Consider the following 18,870-nt stretch of genomic DNA (forward strand, 5'->3'; position numbering starts at 1 on the left):
TGCGAGCAATCATAGCACCTGTTTACGATTTATTCTGGTCAAAAATTGATAACAGATTTTTTTTCACATGACAGGATGACAGCAAAGTTACAAATACACTGTAAAAAGGAATTTTGGAGGATATTAAATCTTAGACATAACGGTTATTTAAGTTTTAACCAAGTACATTAGTTTTAAATAAAATGTTCAACAATACATGAATAGCATTGCTTAGGTAACCCATCCCACGCAAACTGTTTAACAAGAATTTACCTGAAGATGTCGGTTCAGTCAACAGCTTCTCTTATTCACTGTGTGTAATATCCAGCACAGACCAGTAAGGCTGGCATGTTCATATTTATGGATGAATCTATCAACTTGGTATGAGTTAAGAACTGTTATTAGAGTTTTGATTGAGAAGTTCTCTGTGTCTTGGAGCCAGAATTTAAGTTTGTATCCAGCTTTAGCTTGTTTAGCGACAGGGCTAATGCTAAAGTCAAACTTTCCAGCAAGCCGAGCTTGCTGAACGCCAGACAGCTGTTGCCGCTCAACAGCAAATCTTTAGCTGTGGTTGTCAGGGACAGGTTTAAATCACCTTTTAGAATCAATTTGAAGTTTAGCATTATTTAAGTACCATTTCATGTCTCAATGCCAACTCAGTCCATATGTTTTGTTCCTTTTTAAAATGGAGGACAAACCACAAACCTTCACAAAAGAAACGTTAAAGGTTCATATTGGTTACAATTCTTTTACAAAGGAGATTCTGGATTGAGAAATTTTATGTATAAAACTATTATTGTGTTGTTTTTGAACTGTTGATCGTCCAGATGTTTTTTTCTTTAATTTCATCCAACCATCCATTTGATTAATAAAATATAAAATAACAAATTGTGCTAACCACAGTACAGGTGCATCAAATTGGTACACAGAAATCATGATATTTTCACTTGTATGATTTGCAGCAGAATAAACATGAATATTATATAAACAGTGACTTATCAGAATTCATTTTTACTATAATTGTCAGGTATCTGTGAATTTTTTTTCTGCTTAGACTTTGCTATCTTCAAAGTAACCTGGTTGAAATCAGCATATACTATATAACAATCATTTTTTCTTTATTTTTGAATCAATGTGGTTCTTGCTAATCTTCTCAACCCCAAAAAACTAGACTCTTCTTTTCTTTTGTTAACATGTATTCAGCTTTGATCTGGTAATATCAATATATAGCTAAAGGATAATTTAGGGAATGGTGCAAATCAATAAAAGGAAGTGTAATTATGCAGTAAACACATCCCATAATCCATTGAACTTGTAATGATTTTTAAGAAACTTAGACATTTTTTTCAAATGTTTGGTCTCATTTTATTTGAGTACATTAATTAATTCATTGGGAATTAAATTATCTTAAAATAGCTATAATTTACCTAGGTTTGTAGAGTAAGCGTATTTTAGAAATTGCTTAAAAATTGGTTACATTGGGTTTATTTATTTATTTAGAGTATTAGCTGGTAAATGTACATAGTTTCTACTCAGAAATACTAAATGAACTAATCCAAATAATATGTATGCAAACTACAACGCCACTTTTATTGTTGAAATGAGTTTATGCTTGTGTTATCAGTGCAATTACAAAGAGGAAACGTTTCTTATATTTTAATGTTTGTCAACCTTTTCACCATTTACTTTCAGGGGAAAAACAAGCTTCATAAGCTTTTTCTTCTGGAAGTCATGTAGCCTTCAGTCCAAGTTGATGCAATAAGAGCTGTGATTTGTTGTTTTTCCACAGAATTGGCACATTAGTGTTTGGCTTTCTTTTCTAATTATACACAATAAATCAGCAAAGTAGGACAATTATTTTACCTATTATTTGTCCTAGAGTATGTGATAAACAACCTGAATTTAAGTTCTGCATAATAAACATAAATATATATGCAGATTTTTATTGGAAGCAAAACTGTAACTGGTACTATATTACCAAACAAATGAACAAATGGAGAGATTATTAGATACTAGTATATGCTTATTATGGTTCTAAGTAAAAGACAGAGTACAACACATATGCACCTCCAAGTAATGAAAACTATTAGCAACTTACAGGTTGACCAGGCTCACCATCCTCTCCTTTCTCTCCTGGTTCTCCATCAGTTCCCTGCAAAAGATTCATGTGCAGGTTACAGAAGGCAAAATGAAAAAGGCGGAAAATCCTAGCTTTACTGACTAGTGTACAATTTTAGCATGAACCATAAAACAAAAACCTATATCATCTTTTTATACCAAGGCAGGGGAAATGTTTCATACTTACAGCAACACCTGGCTCTCCAGGGGGGCCTGGGTCTCCAGGGAACCCAACAGGTCCCTGTTAGAGAGAGAAATCGGTTAAAAAAAGGAAATATGAAAAAGTTAAAAGAACAGCAGAGGAATAGCTACTGAGAAATAATTTCCTTAGAAATTGGATTTGGAATGCTGGAGGTAATTTGGACAGTGATTTAGTCCTGGTGTACTTGGTTACAACTGCATAGGTAATGTAATGAACTTAATGATGATGTTGCAAATCCAAGAGAGAAAATGTCACAGCATGCCATTACCATGCAGGCATAAATTCTAATTGTCCTCAGTAAAAAGGCTTTTTAGCTCTTAAATATGAAATTGGGTAAGATGCCCACCTTTGGGCTGTGTGAGACCTTTTTTTTAAAGCAGATTGTGACTGAGCATGAGGAGCCACTCTTTCACGTGTTTTAACAGCAAATTTGTCAGACTTACAGGGTTGCCCTTTGGACCATCATCTCCAGGGGGTCCTTTGGCACCAGCAGGTCCAGCAGCTCCAGGGGGTCCAGCCTCTCCTTTTTCTCCTCTCTCACCTTTAGGTCCCTACAGGGATGGGGGAGCGAGAGGCATTTCTTATGTCAACATCAAAGGAGGCTGCTTTTTTTTTTTTGGTCTACATTAAACTCAGTGGAGGGAAAGCAGTCGTGCAACCAGAGACTGCTGACAGATATTGGATCTAAAGAAGATCGTGGACTGTTTAACAAAGGGCATCAAGCCTAGACGGTCAACACTGCTGATGTGAAATGAGATGAAAGGTCTGGGTGTTTTATGTACTCTTAGATATGATGGAGCTGTGCCTTTGGATAAATAGGGAACTTAATCTCCAAGGTGATATTAGCTGTTAAAAAAACAACATAATGGAAATTACAAGAACATTCCACATATGAAAATATAAAACCTCATCCAGCAATTTTGCTGTATGAAAAATTTATTTTTAAATATGCCATGAAAACACTCAGAGATTTAGTGGCACATCAGATGGAGATCATTCTTATTGTCATTAATTACCGAACCAGCTGTGTTACAGTCAGCCATTTCCCACCACACAGTAGAGCTCTACCAGACATAAGTGTAGAACTTATCTAGTTTCATTAACTTCCTAGCTAATTCAAATCGCTATTTGGCCATTTTATTTGTTGATTTTACTTTCTGCACATAGAAAGTAGCATCCACATTTTAACACTATAACTGTCTTTTGTGAATTTATGACCAAAGTACCTAAGTAGTGCAGAATGTAAACTGACATTTCAGGTTTTTACAATTTAATAACCTGACATGTGTAGCGTCCATTTTTATTTAGCCCTCTTGAGTCCATACTTCAGAATGAGTCTATACTTCATTTAGAATGAAATTTCACTGGAAGTACAGCTGCAAGTATGTTTTTACTGACTTTGCACATGTAGATACTGAATTTTTTGCTACTTCTTCTTTCAACATTAGCTCCTGATCAGTCTAACTGGATGGTGACTGCATATGAACATCGATTTTCAAGGTGAACCCTGATCCCTGTTTTATTCTTCAAATAAGACGCTTACCAGCCCCCAGCATGATGTGACCACCACCATATTCCACTGTGTTCATGGCGTATCCAGGCTTAGTTTTTCTCCAAATAAAGTATTTTGCATGTTGGGTTTAAAGTTCAATTTGGTCAAGTCAAGTCAAGTTTATTTATATAGCGCTTTTCAGCAAAAAGGCACTCAAGCATACGGAACATACATACGTACATACGAGAAAAACATTACAATGATACAGAAAATCAAACAACAGAGGTAATTTAAAAAAAATTAAATAAAGAGAGCAGAATGATGGATAGGAAAATTAAAGGAAAATTGGACTGAAAGCATAACTAATCATGCCTAAATGGTACAGTCAAAAGCCACTCTAAACAAATAGGTTTTTAATCTTGATTTAAAGCAACTTAGGGTTTCTGCGTTTTCTGTGAGTTTATTCCAGATTAGTGGAGCATAAGAATTAAAAGCTGCTTCTCCATGTTTGGTTCTGGGTATGCAGAATAGATTTGAGCCAGAAGACCTGAGAGGTCTGGGTGGTTGATACACTGACAACAATGTATGTATTTTAGTGCTAAGCCATTCAATGATTTATAGACTAACAGAAGTATTTTACAGTCTATTCTCTGAGCTACAGGGAGCCAGTGTAGGGACTTTAGAACCGGGGTGATGTGCTCCACTTTCTTAGTTCTAGTGAGGAGCAGCAGCGTCTGATCAACTTTTTAGGCAGACCTGTGAAGATACTGTTGTCGTAATCAATTCTACTAAAGATGAACACATGAATTAGTTTCTCAAGGTCCTCCTGAGACATTAGTCCTTTAATCCTGGAGATGTTCTTTAGGTGATAGAGGGCCGACCTTGTTACTGTCTTTATGTGCCTCTGAAGGTTCACGTCTGAGTCCATCACTACACCCAGGTTTCGAGCCTGACTGGTGGTTTCTAGCTGTATTAACTGAAGCTGTGTGCTAACTTTTAAATGCTCTTCCTTTGGTCCAAAGATTATTACTTCAGTTTGGTTTTGATTCAGCTGAAGAACATTTTGGCCCATCCATGCATTGATTACTTCTAAGCATTTACTCAGCGCTTGAATGGGTTCATAGTCACCTGGTGACATCGTAACGTATAGCTGTGTGTCGTCTGCATAGTTATGATAACTTACGTTGTTGTTTATTAAAATCTGAGTTAGGGGGAGCATGTAGATGTTGAATTGGAGGGGCCCTAAGATGGACCCTTGGGGAACGCCACATGTGATCTTTGTGCTCTCTGATGTAAAGTTACCTACTGACACAAAGTCCCTGTCCTTCAAGTAGGATTTACACCAGTTGAGTGCTGTACCAGAAAGGCCGACCCAGTTTTCCAGGCGCTCTAATAAAATGGAGTGATCAACAGTGTCGAATGCTGCACTAAGGTCCAATAATACCAGCACTGTGGTTCTTCCACAGTCTGCATTTATATGGATGTCATTGAACACCTTGACAAGAGCAGTCTCTGTACTGTGGTGAGCAGGAAGCCTGACTGGAAGACATCGAAGCGGTTGGTCGTTGTTAGGAAGTTGTTTAACTGCTGAAACACACCCTTTTCAATAATCTTGATGATGAAGGGGAGGTTTGACATAGGCCTGTAGTTCTGTAGTAGCAGCTTGTCCAAGTTGTTCTTTTTCAATAGAGGTTTGATAATTGCTGTTTTCAGGGCCTGGGGGAAAACACCTGACAAAAGGGACATGTTTATTATTTGTGTTAAATCAGATGTTATTACAGGCAAAGCTTTCTTAAGGAAAGCTGTGGGTAAAACATCGAGACGGCAGGAAGAAGAGCTTAGTTGGTGTACGATTTCTTCTAAGTTTTTGTAGTTTATTTGGTGAAATTGGGAAATTTTGTTAAAATCAGTTCTAGTTGGAGACAACTTTGGTACTGGAGTTGATGTGAATGTGCTGACTGCCCCTCTGATCTTTTGGGTTTTTTCAGTAAATAATTTAGCAAATTCATTGCAGGCCCTGGTAGAGTGGAGTTCAAATGCTACAGTTACAGGAGGGTTTGTTAACCTGTCGACCATGGCAAATAATGCACGAGCATTGTTAATGTTTTTGCTGCATGTCTCTTTGGCAAACTGAGCCATTGGAGATGATGCTTTCAAAAATAACAGAAAAGTGGTCAGTTACAGACACCTTGGAAATGTTTAGACCCTTAGTGATGATCAAGTCCAAAATATGTCCCTGTTTGTGCGTTTGCTGTTTAACATGTTGAATCAAACCAAAATTTCTAAGAGTGTCACATAGATCTATTGCACTTCTGTCTTCAGGATTGTCCATGTGAATGTTGAAGTCTCCCACAATAATTAAACAGTTATAATCAACACATATCACAGATAAAAGCTCATTAAAATCACTGAAAAAGTTTGTTTTGGACTCAGGAGGCCTGTAAATATTCAAGAACATGGTTCGGACCGGGCTCTTTACCTGGAGAGCCAAATATTCAAAAGAGTCAAATTTGCTCAGAAATACTTTTTTACACTTTAGTAAATCTTTAAACAAAGTGGCCACCCCTCCACCTTTTCTTTGCTGTCTGCTCTCACAAAGAAAAATGTAGTTCGGAGGCGTCGACTCTATCAGAATGGGAGCTTCATTAAATTCATGTAACCATGTTTCTGTTAAAAACATAACATCAATATCGTGGTCAGTAATAAAATCATTGATTAAAACTGATTTTCCTGACAGAGATCTAATGTTCAATAAAGCCAGTTTATATGACTTAGTTGCTGATATTAACTCTGTGTCTGGTTGCACCTGACAGTTTAAGGCTTTTTTTGATTGTTTATTACTGTCTCTTATCCTTTTGGGTTTGCTCTTTCTGTCACGTATAAGCACAGAGATTTTACAACTATCTCCTGTTAGGGGCCCAAGTTTTTCCTGGACATGCTCATTTCTGATAGAGTTACCACTGGGGCCCAGACTGTATCACAGAGAAGTGATTTGAAGTTCCTGATTAGGAGGAGATAGATTTGGAGGTGGTGGGGCTCTGCGGCATTTGGAAGATGTTGGTTTAGTAGCAGGGCCTCGGCCACGGGGGGTGTTGAATGGAGAAGATGTCAGAGCCGTTTGGGTCCCGATTTTAAGAGCTCCTTTCATGTTATCAGAATCCAGTAAAGCACATAGCGGGCTCAGTGGGGAGATGGGAGTGTTCTGTGCAGTCTGGGTCGGGGTGAGGGGGGTTTACCGGGGGTGTCGGTCTTGGTCTGGGTATTGGGGGAGGGGGGTTTAACGCGGGGGGGTGTCCACCTCTCTTTTGACGGGAGACCTTTTGTGATGACCTCTCTTTCTCAGCCAACTGGCTGATTGTTTCTGTTGGAGCTGTTGGAGGCAGCATTATCATTGTTGTTGATACTCCATGTTCTCTGCTGAAGGTCGAAGCTGTTGGCGGATTATTTACTGAATAGAAGAGATTAGATGTGAGACGTCTGCCTCCTGGCTTGTTCAAAGTTAGTTGTGGTCTTATCCGACCACAACTAACTCCGACTACAACTAGCTCTTAGATGCATTCACTAAGACCTGATTTCTCTGTGACCCTTCACACATTTCACATTTAGTTACCACTAGGGGACGGAATGTGCTGTCCAAGATGCATAACACAAAGGAGGAGAGACACTTTGTTCCTATAGAGATCCAGCATCTGAACTTTGAGCCTTCTCTATTCCAGCATGCACCTCATCTCCTCATTCTTATCATGTAAAATGTAGGGAACCACTGAGTCTTAAATGGAAGAACAGCAATTAAAAGGTGACTTTTATAGAATGTTTGACCATCTGAAGGTTTTACCCCTCTGCTAATCCTAAAATTCTACCTTTTCAATCTGCTGTTGCATCTCTTTAGTGTTATATGACACAGGATATGTAATATAATTAGCAGAATTTCTCAGACATTTCTGTCTGTCCAGCCAAAAATAAATAAACAATCTTTTTCAATGAACGATAACATTTAGTAGAATAGCGGTATGTACTCAGAAATGGGTGTTTTGATAAACTTTTTCTTTGTGCAAACATTGTGCTTTAAATGTGAACCATCAGACAACTCGCTCTAATAATTATGTCTTAAGAGTCTGAACGGAGACTCAATTTGGCAGGACATGTCCACACGCTGTGCAAAGCAGCGAAGCCATGCTGAGATGATCCAACAGTCTAAATGTGAATAGCAATTGCTTCTGTTGTGCGGCACTGCTCTCATTAGATTGTTTGCTGTTTCATATCTGGCCTCAAGCTATGCAGGATATTCTATCTGGGTTACCCAACAGATTCATTCTGCAGGGAAGGAAAACGACCACAAAGGTAAGTATATGTTAGAGAAGCGTTCTAAACAGAGAGTGACGGTAAAAACAATCAGCAAACTGAAACAAACAAACATTTTCATGAAAATGTAGGACAATTCTGGTGCATATATTAGTGTTGACAGACGATCACAACAAAAGCCAGAGTTTTCTTACCCCAGTTCCAGGCTCTCCAGGAGGTCCTGGGTTTCCAGCCTCACCTTGTTCGCCCTGCGGTTAGATAAATGTCAGTGTCCGAACTGGTAAACCTTCAAGCTGATGCACGGAGAGTTTTCAAAATCAGATGCAACTTTGAAATAATACACACGAATGAATCATCTTTCAACTACTGTTAAACTGGGGTACTAGTGACGTTTCAGCTCCATTTCCTATCATGACATTTTTCCAGGTAAAACACCCTGTGGAGCCCTGTTGGAGTCTTACCTTCTCACCTACTGATCCCACGGGGCCCACACCACCTGGAGGACCTTGCGGACCCTGCAGCCATTAACACAGAAATAAATGAGACATCATCCTTTATCTTGGAGTCATGAAATGCTGCCATTGACGCATGACACAACTTAGGTATAACAACTAATAATCAGAGTTACTGCATAATTCAGTAAATTCAATTTTAGATATTTTAAGACCATTTTAGGGCTATTAGGATTTGAACTTAAGACACTTATAAATTCTGAAAACCAATCTAACAACTCCTAACTTGCTATTAGCTTAAGTTAAACATAACTTTGTTAACACAATCGTGTTTTTTGGTATGTGTGTTCACTTCTTTTACACTTCGGTCAGCTTTAACATCTTTTGCACAGTATACAATCAGATTCATAACACTTATTTGTTTTAGCCAACTAATGAAATTCTTGTTTTTAGAAGAACCTTATTAAAAATACACACTGCTGTGATGAAGGACGTCGAAGTGGATTTGGAAACAAGAACTTGTTGTTTTCATTTTCCTGGACAAACATCAATAAATGCTAATGGATTTTACAATAAATTTGGGTTGTTTGCTGCTCTGCATCATGACCCTAGTAGTTTTTTCACAGCGTGACAACACCCAAATTCTTCAGGCAAAATTACATCAGATAGAATGGATGAACAGCAGTGCAGCAATGGGAGTACAAATTTACATTTTAAAGGCTTTTTGAGGCCTAAAACATAGATGATTAAGTATAAGACTTTTTTTTTTTAATCTGAGGAAACTCTGAAGGATGCATTGTGTTATAATGTTTTACACAGCAGATCAAAAAGGCAAGTCTTGTAATTTGATTTATACTCATACGCAATACTTACATCAGCTCCACTGGGACCCTGAGGACCTCTGGGACCAGGGGGACCTGGAGGGCCCTGCACAAAAAAGTAAAGTGTGATGTTGCGGTAATGTATTAAAGTTTTACTCATAAAAGTTGGTGTTTCTCTTACCATGGGCCCAACATCGCCATTTTCTCCCTTTTCACCTGGAGGTCCAGGAAGCCCCTGGAGACAAAAAACATTTGTTATCATGTCAAAAAGATAAACAATACCAATATTAATAAAACAATGAAAACAAATCCTCCAGTGATTGGAACTGGACAATTTGCCACTTGATTGGTCCTGATGAGAACTATAAATCCAATCTTTTTTTGATCGGTGATTGCACTAAATATAAATACTACCAGGTCACGATGACATCAGTAAGATGTAAATAGAAAAACAAAGGTGTAAGAAGACTTTTAAATTGAAACTGTATTTTCTACGATATGTTCAAGAAGGAGAGAGCAAGACTTTCCAAACATAACAGGAAGGCTAAACAGAGTACAGCAGAATTGCTTTACTTTGGTCTTTTAACCTTCATCTGTCATGGAACATGTTGGATCTGAACATGTTCACCGGGGTTTGGAAATCTCAGAGTTAAAGTAAGGGTCTACATTCTACATAGAATTCACAGGAGACTGACATTTTTGTCAAGCTAGCCATGCTAACAATGCTAATAACTACTTTAAGATGCTAAAGACAGCTTAAAATGTTGACTATATAATCATTTTGTCTTTGCTGTAAAACAACTTCTCTATCACACGTACGTTGTGACCTCTGCTCCTAACGTAAATAATCAATGACCGCTCATGAGCGGAAAGTTAATATTTTATATATCATGGTTCTGAAAGAGACATTGGAAATCGGCATCTCTGATAGTATATGTATTACAATATTGATGAGCTGTTGCATGAGGAAAAATTTCAATTTGTTTGTATCATTAACTGTATTCACAAAAGCTGCTGCTGCTGCTGAGATTTAATTTAACCACAGGAATACATTGTTGTGATTTTGTGAGTCAAAATAGGCATAAATTAATTAGTGTCAATGAATCAAAATTTCTGTTTTAGCTGCTGCCTCACCCTATTACGTGTTTATTGAATTATTAAAAAAAGTTAATCAACAGTGTGATGTTAAGAATACGTGTATTAAATTAAAGCATGTTTTTGCAATATGAGATGCATCAGACATCCTATAAATGAGCAGATGAGTTCTATGGTTCAGTTGCCATTTCCACACCAACAGCCAGCTTCTGTTTGTTCTCATTTTGCTGTCAGTAACTTGTATATCTTGACTCCAAGGTGCAGGAATTAATCTGGCTCACCCACGCGCAGCAAATGAGCAGCATGTTGGAGAACTTATGCATGTTTGATCCCTGACATTTCATCCGGTGATTGGTGTGATTAAATTGCTGTGATTAGCTTTTTTGTGTGTTTGCTCTTGATCTGGGGGCAGTTTGTCATCAATAAAAGGTGTAGGGTTGTAAGCAAGGACTTCAAAGTATTCATTCTACCTCAGGAACTCGAGCCCACTGTTAAAAAAATTAAGTTTTGCATTTGTGCATCAACACAGCTCTCTATCTAATTGTTTCTGTGTTCACGCCTCTTTTTTTCTAAGTATTATCAGTGGCTGATTGCTGCATGTCAGCTCCACCCAATGCTGAGAAGTATTATTTGTGTAAAGGTGTTTTCTAATGCTAAAATCGGTAGCAGTGGTGCTAATTATGCAGCCCGTTAAATGAGCTTGATGAGGAACAGACTGTTGGAGTAGGTCAGTCCACGCAATTAATGGTATTGTGATGGGAAGTGAATTACTCCCAATTAAAAGTCCATTGAATACGATCCTGCTGAGAAAGAATAGCACCAAGGAATGATGAGCAGCAGTGTTTGTAATTTCATCAAGACAATGACCCTGGTCTTCGCAGTAAACTTCTAAAGTGTAAGGCTTTAGAAGTTGATTACTAATAAATAGATAATTACAAATAAATTGAATACAGCCGTGGGAAAGGTTGCATGCCATTAGATCTCTATCGTGGGCCAACAAAAAATCATTAAGGCTAGCTGTAGTGCTTTGTGTGAAAATTTTTCATGCTACCAGAAACTTTGCACATAAGTAACACTTATTTCTGAACAGCATAAAAATGTTGCATTTATTTCTCAGATATACAATTGCACAGATGACATAGTTGCTAACTAAAGATAGATGTGGTTTCTGAACTGAGGTGAGAGGTGTAATCATTGCAGGTCACCACACCATGCCCCAAAGATCCAATTATACTTCACCGGAACAAGGTGGAGGATGAAAGTCAGTGTAGCTAAAAGAGCCTACACAGGTAATGAATACAATGAGATCGTCCTATATATGTATTATACACAGCTATGGTTGTCATGGCGGCAAACTTACAGTTAGTTGTTTCTTTTTTGCATAGTTGTTGACTTCACTCCTACATATTGGACTATGCTTCATGCTAAATCACATCATCCCTCCAGAGAGTTGAACTTTTTTGAACAGGTGTTTCTGTCATGTTCTCTGGTTGAAGCCACTACTTTTCTCAGACCGTTGCTAACAAAGGGTGGTGCAGCGCAGCCCCTCCCCCACCTGTTGCTGTGCATTGCAGTTCAGCAAGCTTAAAGTAGCCATCTACACTTTTTCCCTCACCTACAGGACAGAAAAATCTGGTTGTTCTGAAATATTTCTGGTCACCAAAAACATGACTCTCATCAAGGTAACGCTGTTTTCAAACCACAGATCGCAACCACAGAAGTGCAGCACAACTTCGGGATGGCAACCAAAGCTGAAAGCTTGATTATTTAACCAGCTAATATAGGCTTGTTATACTTCTGTCATAATATTTGGCAAAATAATATACCAGCAAGCATATTCAGAGCTTATAAAAGTTGTTAGTTTAGTAGGCAGTCTATATATTTGCTTTAGTCTACGTATTAAAATCAGCATAGCAATAAATAAATGTTACACATAAGATTTTGATGACATTTGTTGTTTAAATCAAAAGCAATTAGAACTTAATGCTCCCAACCCCTCTCTTGTTGCTTTGCACTGCTGGTCAGCTGGCTGAGAGACAGATCAAGCTAATGGAAAATATTTCTAGTCGTAAAATGCACGGAAAGTCATGGAGCAGAAACTGAAATAAGACCGCACATGCATTTTTACGTTTAAAATGTGTTTACAATTGTTGTGGAAATACAATGACACATTGAAACAATGGTATTTCTAGTAAATGTTATCATACCACGAGCATTTCATACCCATACCTAGTTTGTGGTATGGTTTTTATTTAGAACATTGTAAAACAGGTAATTCAGGTAATATATTTACATTGATTTCTTGAATTTGGAATTGTATTGTTAGTTCAGACCATTTTACAAGAAATCCCCTCAGTCAAGTCAAATAACTAAACAAAAAATGTCCTAAAGTTACGACTATGGCTTATTGAGCACTGCAGAATATCAAAAGACACCAGTGATTTTCTCCCTCTCTGAGAAGAAAGCAGTAACAAGACCTGAGGAAGCATTGTCAACAGAGAACAACACAGACAAAGTGCTGCAGAAGTAGAGAGGAAAGTCTGACAAAAATCAAGGAAATCTGTCACTTATTAGAATCAAATGGTGACGAAATGTGATTATTCATTCATTCATCTTCTATAAAGCTTCTTCCATAGTGGGTCATGGGGGAGCTGGTGCCTATCTCCAGCAGTCTACAGACAAGAGGCGTGGTACACCCTGGACAGGTCGCCAGTCCATCACAGGGTAACACACATGACAAACAACCATGCACATACCCAATCATGCCTAAGGGCAATTTAGAGAGACCAATTAACCTAGCAGTCATGTTTTTGGACTGTGGGAGGAAGCCGGAGTACCCGGTGAGAACCTACGCATGCATGGGGAGGACATGCAAACTCCATGCAGAAAGACCCCCCGGAGCCGAACCCAGGACCTTCTTGCTGTCAACAATAGTGCTACCAACTGCACTACTGTGCAGCCCAAACAAGGGCAACATTCACTGGGAGCAAAAGCACTGTCTGGCAGCATTGTAGCACATAACTTGGAGAAGAACTGTTATGGTTGCTTAAGACTATGCTGAAAAATTATGAGAAATCAAGCTTCTTTTTCCAGAAAGGAAAGAGATCCATCTATTGCTAAATCGTGTTTGTTTTCAAGTTATATAAAGTCATTTCAAAGTGTGCATTAAACCACATCAGATATGTTAAAAACCATGAAAACAGAGCATATCCAATGAGTTATATAAACTATAAAGAACTGGATGAGGGATTACATGGCTCATGTAAACTAGTCCGCTGTGAGTTGTGTGCAATGTCAATTGAAACCTATTGGCAAAGTGTTAGCATCTGTTCTGGGCTTATAACATATCAACTATTGACTTACCATGTGAGACAACCTGAACAGTGTGTCATTTAAACAATGATGCTTTACCAATAATACTGATACAGTGTGTTATTATAGCTGAATATGGTACAAACCTGCAGACCAATGGGACCAGGGGGTCCAGGAAAACCTCTCGGACCTTCATCTCCTTTCTGTCCAAACATACCCTGCTGACCTCTGGGACCAGGCTCTCCATCAGCTCCCTGACAACCAACACACGTATTGGAGCTTTAACCATCTGATGATGTTTACAGTGTTTAACTCATCATCTTTATTATAAATAGTTTGATTATGTTACTAAAGCTTTGGCTCAGTCAGTCTATATTTGTGGTATAGTATTAAAACTCATTAAATTTTACATGTGGGCCACATGTACTTACAGCAGGACCTGGAGCCCCAATTGGACCTTGGAGACCAGCTGGTCCAGGAGGGCCCTGATAAACAAAGTGAACATGTTAGGAGTAAAACACAAATTTTATAATAGTCAAAAACACCTAATTATAAGTGCAACACTCCAGGTGCAATATGGTAAACAAAGGGTCCCTGCATCCTCTGTGAGGGAATCTAAGAAGGCCACTGGAGTGTTCCTACCCTCTGTCCAGGATCTGTTTAAGAAAAAGCAGGAACATGGTTCTGAACATTGTGAGAGACTCCTCACACCCTCTCCACAAACCTTTTAAACCGCTGCCATCAGGGAAATTGTTCATCAGCATCAAAAGTAGAACCAGCACATAATTCTGCTCCAGTGCTGTCAAAAGGCTGAGCTGCTTTTAGACGATGTCCTAATTGATTTTTTTTTTACAATGAGAAATTGTGTCTTGTTTTGTTTCATGATATTTACTGCAAGAAAACAACAAAGATTGATTTTATTTCAATTTTAATTATTAAAGCACTTCTAGACCACTTCAAGAAATGAAACTATTGCTAATTCTTAATATAATGTGATTTGTTCCTGTTCTATAAGGTGTAATCCAATAAAAACATACAGCTAGCATCATGTGAAGAGGAGATGTAGATTCATGTGCTTCTCATAACCCACCTGCTCTCCCTTGTCACCCTTGCCTCCTTTCTGGCCTGGCTCTCCAGACTCTCCCTAGAAAGGGGAACATACACACACAGACACCGTCTCAAATGCAAATTTCTTCTTTTCTGAATGTCAACAAAATCGGTGACACACCTGCAGGGCAGACAAAAAGCCAATATGTGTGACTATAATACTAAAAGTTCCATATGGATGCAGAGATATGGAGATGTCCATTTTTCCTGTCCAGGTTAGAAAGGAGAAAACCTCTAAAGTTTCAGCTGATTGGCAGATTGAGAGAATACCTGAAGATTAAATCAATGTTTCAGTTTTGCCTCTCCTCAAGCTGTGTTTAGCTGTGTTCTCTGTTTAAATATGCAGACAACATCTGTTCTGATTGGAAGGGCCTTATTGTGAAAATATGGAGCTGATGAGATCAGGGTGGTGGGTGTGGCAGACTGACCTTGTCACCATCCTCTCCGGGTGGGCCTTGGGGTCCAGCAGGCCCAGGCAGACCAACTGGACCCTGGACACCGTCACGGCCGGCTGGACCTTGAGGTCCTTTCTCACCCTAGAAGAAAAAATATGTTTCATTCAAACATTATAATTGGAGGCCAAACATCAATGGTGAAAAATCTTGCAAAATACTCACAGGAGCACCTTTCTCTCCAGCAGGACCTGGAGGACCCTGAGGACCAGGTCTACCAGACAAACCAATTGGGCCAGCTGTACCAGCCAGGCCTCTTTCACCAGGAGAACCCTTGAAGCATGAAAAAGATAAAAACATATTCATTCTGTAAATAAAACCCTGTTTTTTCTGAACAGAAGCTTTCGCCATTAAGATCTTGGCAGACCTGCTGAGTTCTACCACTAATGGATCAATGCACACATAAACAAACCTTTTAAAAGAAAGTGAGAAAACAGCAGAGGCAACACACAAAAACTGGTGCCTTTTAAGTCCTAATGAACGCCGCTGCTCTTTTATAATGCAGTTGGCATTATCTGCTGTCTCCCAGTACGCTCGTCCCTGCTACTGAAAATGCTTTTTTAACTCAAACAGACATGCACCTTTTGTTGCTAGTAAGATGGGTCATGCAAACTATGATTAGATTTAAACATTAACATTTTTCTCATTGTAATATATCTTACTCTATGCCTATTTATTTTTATACTTTAACTTTTTGTGCATTGTTAGTGTTTTCTTTGAAACCTTTGAAGACAAAAAATTGTAATATACAGATTTTAAGAATCTGACTTCAGAAGAAGTAAACAGGTATCAAAACTTTATTCTCAACCTCATTGTCTAAATACATCCATCCATCCATCCATCCATCCATCCATCCATCCATCCATCCATCCATCCATCCATCCATGTATATTCATGGTTCAGAATACTCATAGTAAACTTTATTTACACTTCAACAATAGGAAAGGGAATGCAGGAACAGGTATTTTTAAAATAAAAAATGTGTAGGAACCCTCATAAACAGTTTCATAAAGTAAGAGCATTTTCAGTGGCAAATTAGGCAATTTGAATTAGATGCAGAATTAGATGTAAATTCATCTATTTTCTATTCTCGCTTCTTCCATAGTGGGTCGCGGGAGAGCTGGTGCCTATCTCCAGCAGTCTACGTGACAGTGGCAGGGTACATCCTGGACAGGTCCCAGTCCATTGCAGGGCAACACAGAGACACACATGACAAACAACCATGCACACACCCAATCATGCCTAAGGGCAATTTAGAGAGACCAATTAACCTAACAGTCATGTTTTTGAACTGTGGGAGGAAGCCGGAGTACCCGGAGAGAACCTACGCATGCACAGGGAGAACATCCAAACTCCAGGCAGAAAGACCCCCAGCCCGGGAGTCGAACCCAGGACCTTCTTGCTGTAAGGCAGCAGTGCTTCTGTTTAAATCAGGTGAACTAAACGGCGCCATAATCACAGTCTTTGCTTGATCTTTAAAAAAAGATCAAGAAAAGAGCATGTATACACTCCCGGGATGAAACCTCTGGGATTAATCTGGGATGTGTAGGAGGAACTCCCAGGCTTATACAATATTTTGACTCAGCATATGGAAGCTTCACGGCTGCGTGGTTTTGATCAGATTGTATTTGTTTGTTTCCATCTCTGTTTGTGTGCCAGGAGGCAAAAAAGCAAATTGTCTTGATCCAATATGCTACCGTTTTGCAGGAATTAATATTAGATCATTCACAGAAGATATGAGTTAATGAGTTTGAATGCATGACATCTATTTGGTTGACCCAGAGCAAATGAATTTATTCAGTACATTTAATATCCCCTCCTGTTTATCATAAAATCACTGTCTGCATTCCAAGATTTCTTTTGCTTTTCGTAAGAGCGAAACCAGTGATGTACATGAGAAATGCATACAGTATCTTACCAGAGTATTTATAACCCTTGGACTTTTTCACCTTTTTGCAACCACAAAATTCTGTGTGATTTGTTGGTATTATTTGGCAGCTTCTAACAGGTTCCAGAATTGCTCTGTATTTAGCTCCATCCATTTTCCTATCTAAACAGATTCTCTATCTGTCATGAAAAAGGCATCCCAACAGCATGATGCTGCCACCACCATACTATGCTGTAGGGATTGTGTGTTCAGGGTGGAATGCAATGTTTATTTTCTGCCACACATAGAAATTGCCAAAATGGCCAAGATGCTTAATGTTGGTCTCATCTGACTAGGCCACCTTTTTCCACATGTTAGCTTTGCCCAGTGCATGACTTAAAGCTAGCTTTATGGAGACGTATTAAGAAATTTTTTAACAATAGCTTTTATACTGTAGGTATTCAGTACAGATCTACCAGAGTTCCCATGGACCTCTAGACTGTTCCCCCCATTAATGCTCTCCAACCATTAACAGTTGTGCCATAATTTTTCCATTTGCGGATGATGGTTAAATAGTGCTCTGTGGGATGCTGGCTTAGTGGGAAGAGCAGTTATTTTGCAGTGAGAAGGTGATGGGTTTCAGTTCAGACTCCCCCCAACTACATGTTGGGCAACACACTTAATGCAAAGTAAGTGCTTTCAATGGTCAGCATGACTAGAAAGGTGCTATATAAATTAAGTTAATTTACCATTTGTATTTGTACGGAGATTACACTGTACACAAGTGGACTTTGTATACTAATTAGGTGACCTCTGAAGGCCATCAGTTACACTGATTTTTGACAATTGACTTCACAGTTATGCTTGTACATTGAAATACTTTGTTTTGGTTTATGACAAAAAAAATCCTGAGAAAACTGAAGTTTGTGGTTGTAACAAGACAAATTGTTAGCGTATAAAAACTTTCCCAAGGCACTCTATAACTTGCACAGTGAGTGAATTTCACAGTTCAGTCCAGCCTCAGCAGAACATGATATCAGTCAGACCTGAGTCGATGATAGACAACGCTAAAAAACGAGAATAAATATACCACACTCACTTCTGAGACCATAGCCTGAAACTACAATGATACATAAGCAGATTTTTTTTTATCTATATGGTACAAATCACTTTTAAATGGACTGAACTTATATAGCGCTTTTCCAGTCATATAGACCGCTCAAAGCACTTTACACTAGTGCCACATTCACCCAATCACACTCACTAATGCTCACACATTCATACACCAATACGCAGTAGGCAACTTGAGGTTAAGTGCCTTGCCCAGGGGCACATCAACATATGGCAGGAGGAAGCTGGAATTGAACCCACAACCTTCTGATTGTAAGACAACTACTCTTCCTACTGAGCCACAGTCACCTCAATATAGTCAGCAAATAAGTTAAATCAGGGAATAAAAACTCAGAGCACAGTGTCGGTGTACTTACAACAGGACCAGGTGGACCCTGGGGCCCCTCTCCACCCTTCAGACCAGATGGGCCCTGAAATGAAGAGAGAAACAAATTTGACCGTTAATGTCTTTGTGTCAGCCACATGTACGATCTACATGCGAGATTTCAGCACAAGTTTCATTAAATGCCAGTCGAGCTGCAACTGTCTGCATCGGTTTAC

General features: G+C 38.8%; 1 protein-coding gene across 5 annotated transcripts in view; it reads right to left on the reverse strand.

The window, feature by feature from the left end:
- Positions 1-18,870, reverse strand: part of col11a1a (collagen, type XI, alpha 1a) — a 119,127-nt gene that overhangs the window by 23,645 nt on the left and 76,612 nt on the right. For all 5 annotated transcript variants that reach the window (XM_047349689.1, XM_047349690.1, XM_047349692.1 and 2 more), the window contains 13 exons: positions 18,687-18,740; positions 15,498-15,605; positions 15,309-15,416; positions 14,864-14,917; positions 14,205-14,258; positions 13,920-14,027; positions 9,548-9,601; positions 9,419-9,472; positions 8,555-8,608; positions 8,288-8,341; positions 2,743-2,850; positions 2,285-2,338; positions 2,078-2,131 (listed from right to left, as the gene is read on the reverse strand). In XM_047349689.1, the coding sequence (XP_047205645.1) occupies positions 2,078-2,131; positions 2,285-2,338; positions 2,743-2,850; positions 8,288-8,341; positions 8,555-8,608; positions 9,419-9,472; positions 9,548-9,601; positions 13,920-14,027; positions 14,205-14,258; positions 14,864-14,917; positions 15,309-15,416; positions 15,498-15,605; positions 18,687-18,740 (918 nt within the window). The remainder of the gene's footprint in view (positions 1-2,077; positions 2,132-2,284; positions 2,339-2,742; positions 2,851-8,287; positions 8,342-8,554; positions 8,609-9,418; positions 9,473-9,547; positions 9,602-13,919; positions 14,028-14,204; positions 14,259-14,863; positions 14,918-15,308; positions 15,417-15,497; positions 15,606-18,686; positions 18,741-18,870) is intronic.

The sequence above is a fragment of the Girardinichthys multiradiatus genome, chromosome 21 (assembly GCF_021462225.1).
Source record: "Girardinichthys multiradiatus isolate DD_20200921_A chromosome 21, DD_fGirMul_XY1, whole genome shotgun sequence".
Lineage (NCBI taxonomy): Eukaryota > Metazoa > Chordata > Actinopteri > Cyprinodontiformes > Goodeidae > Girardinichthys > Girardinichthys multiradiatus.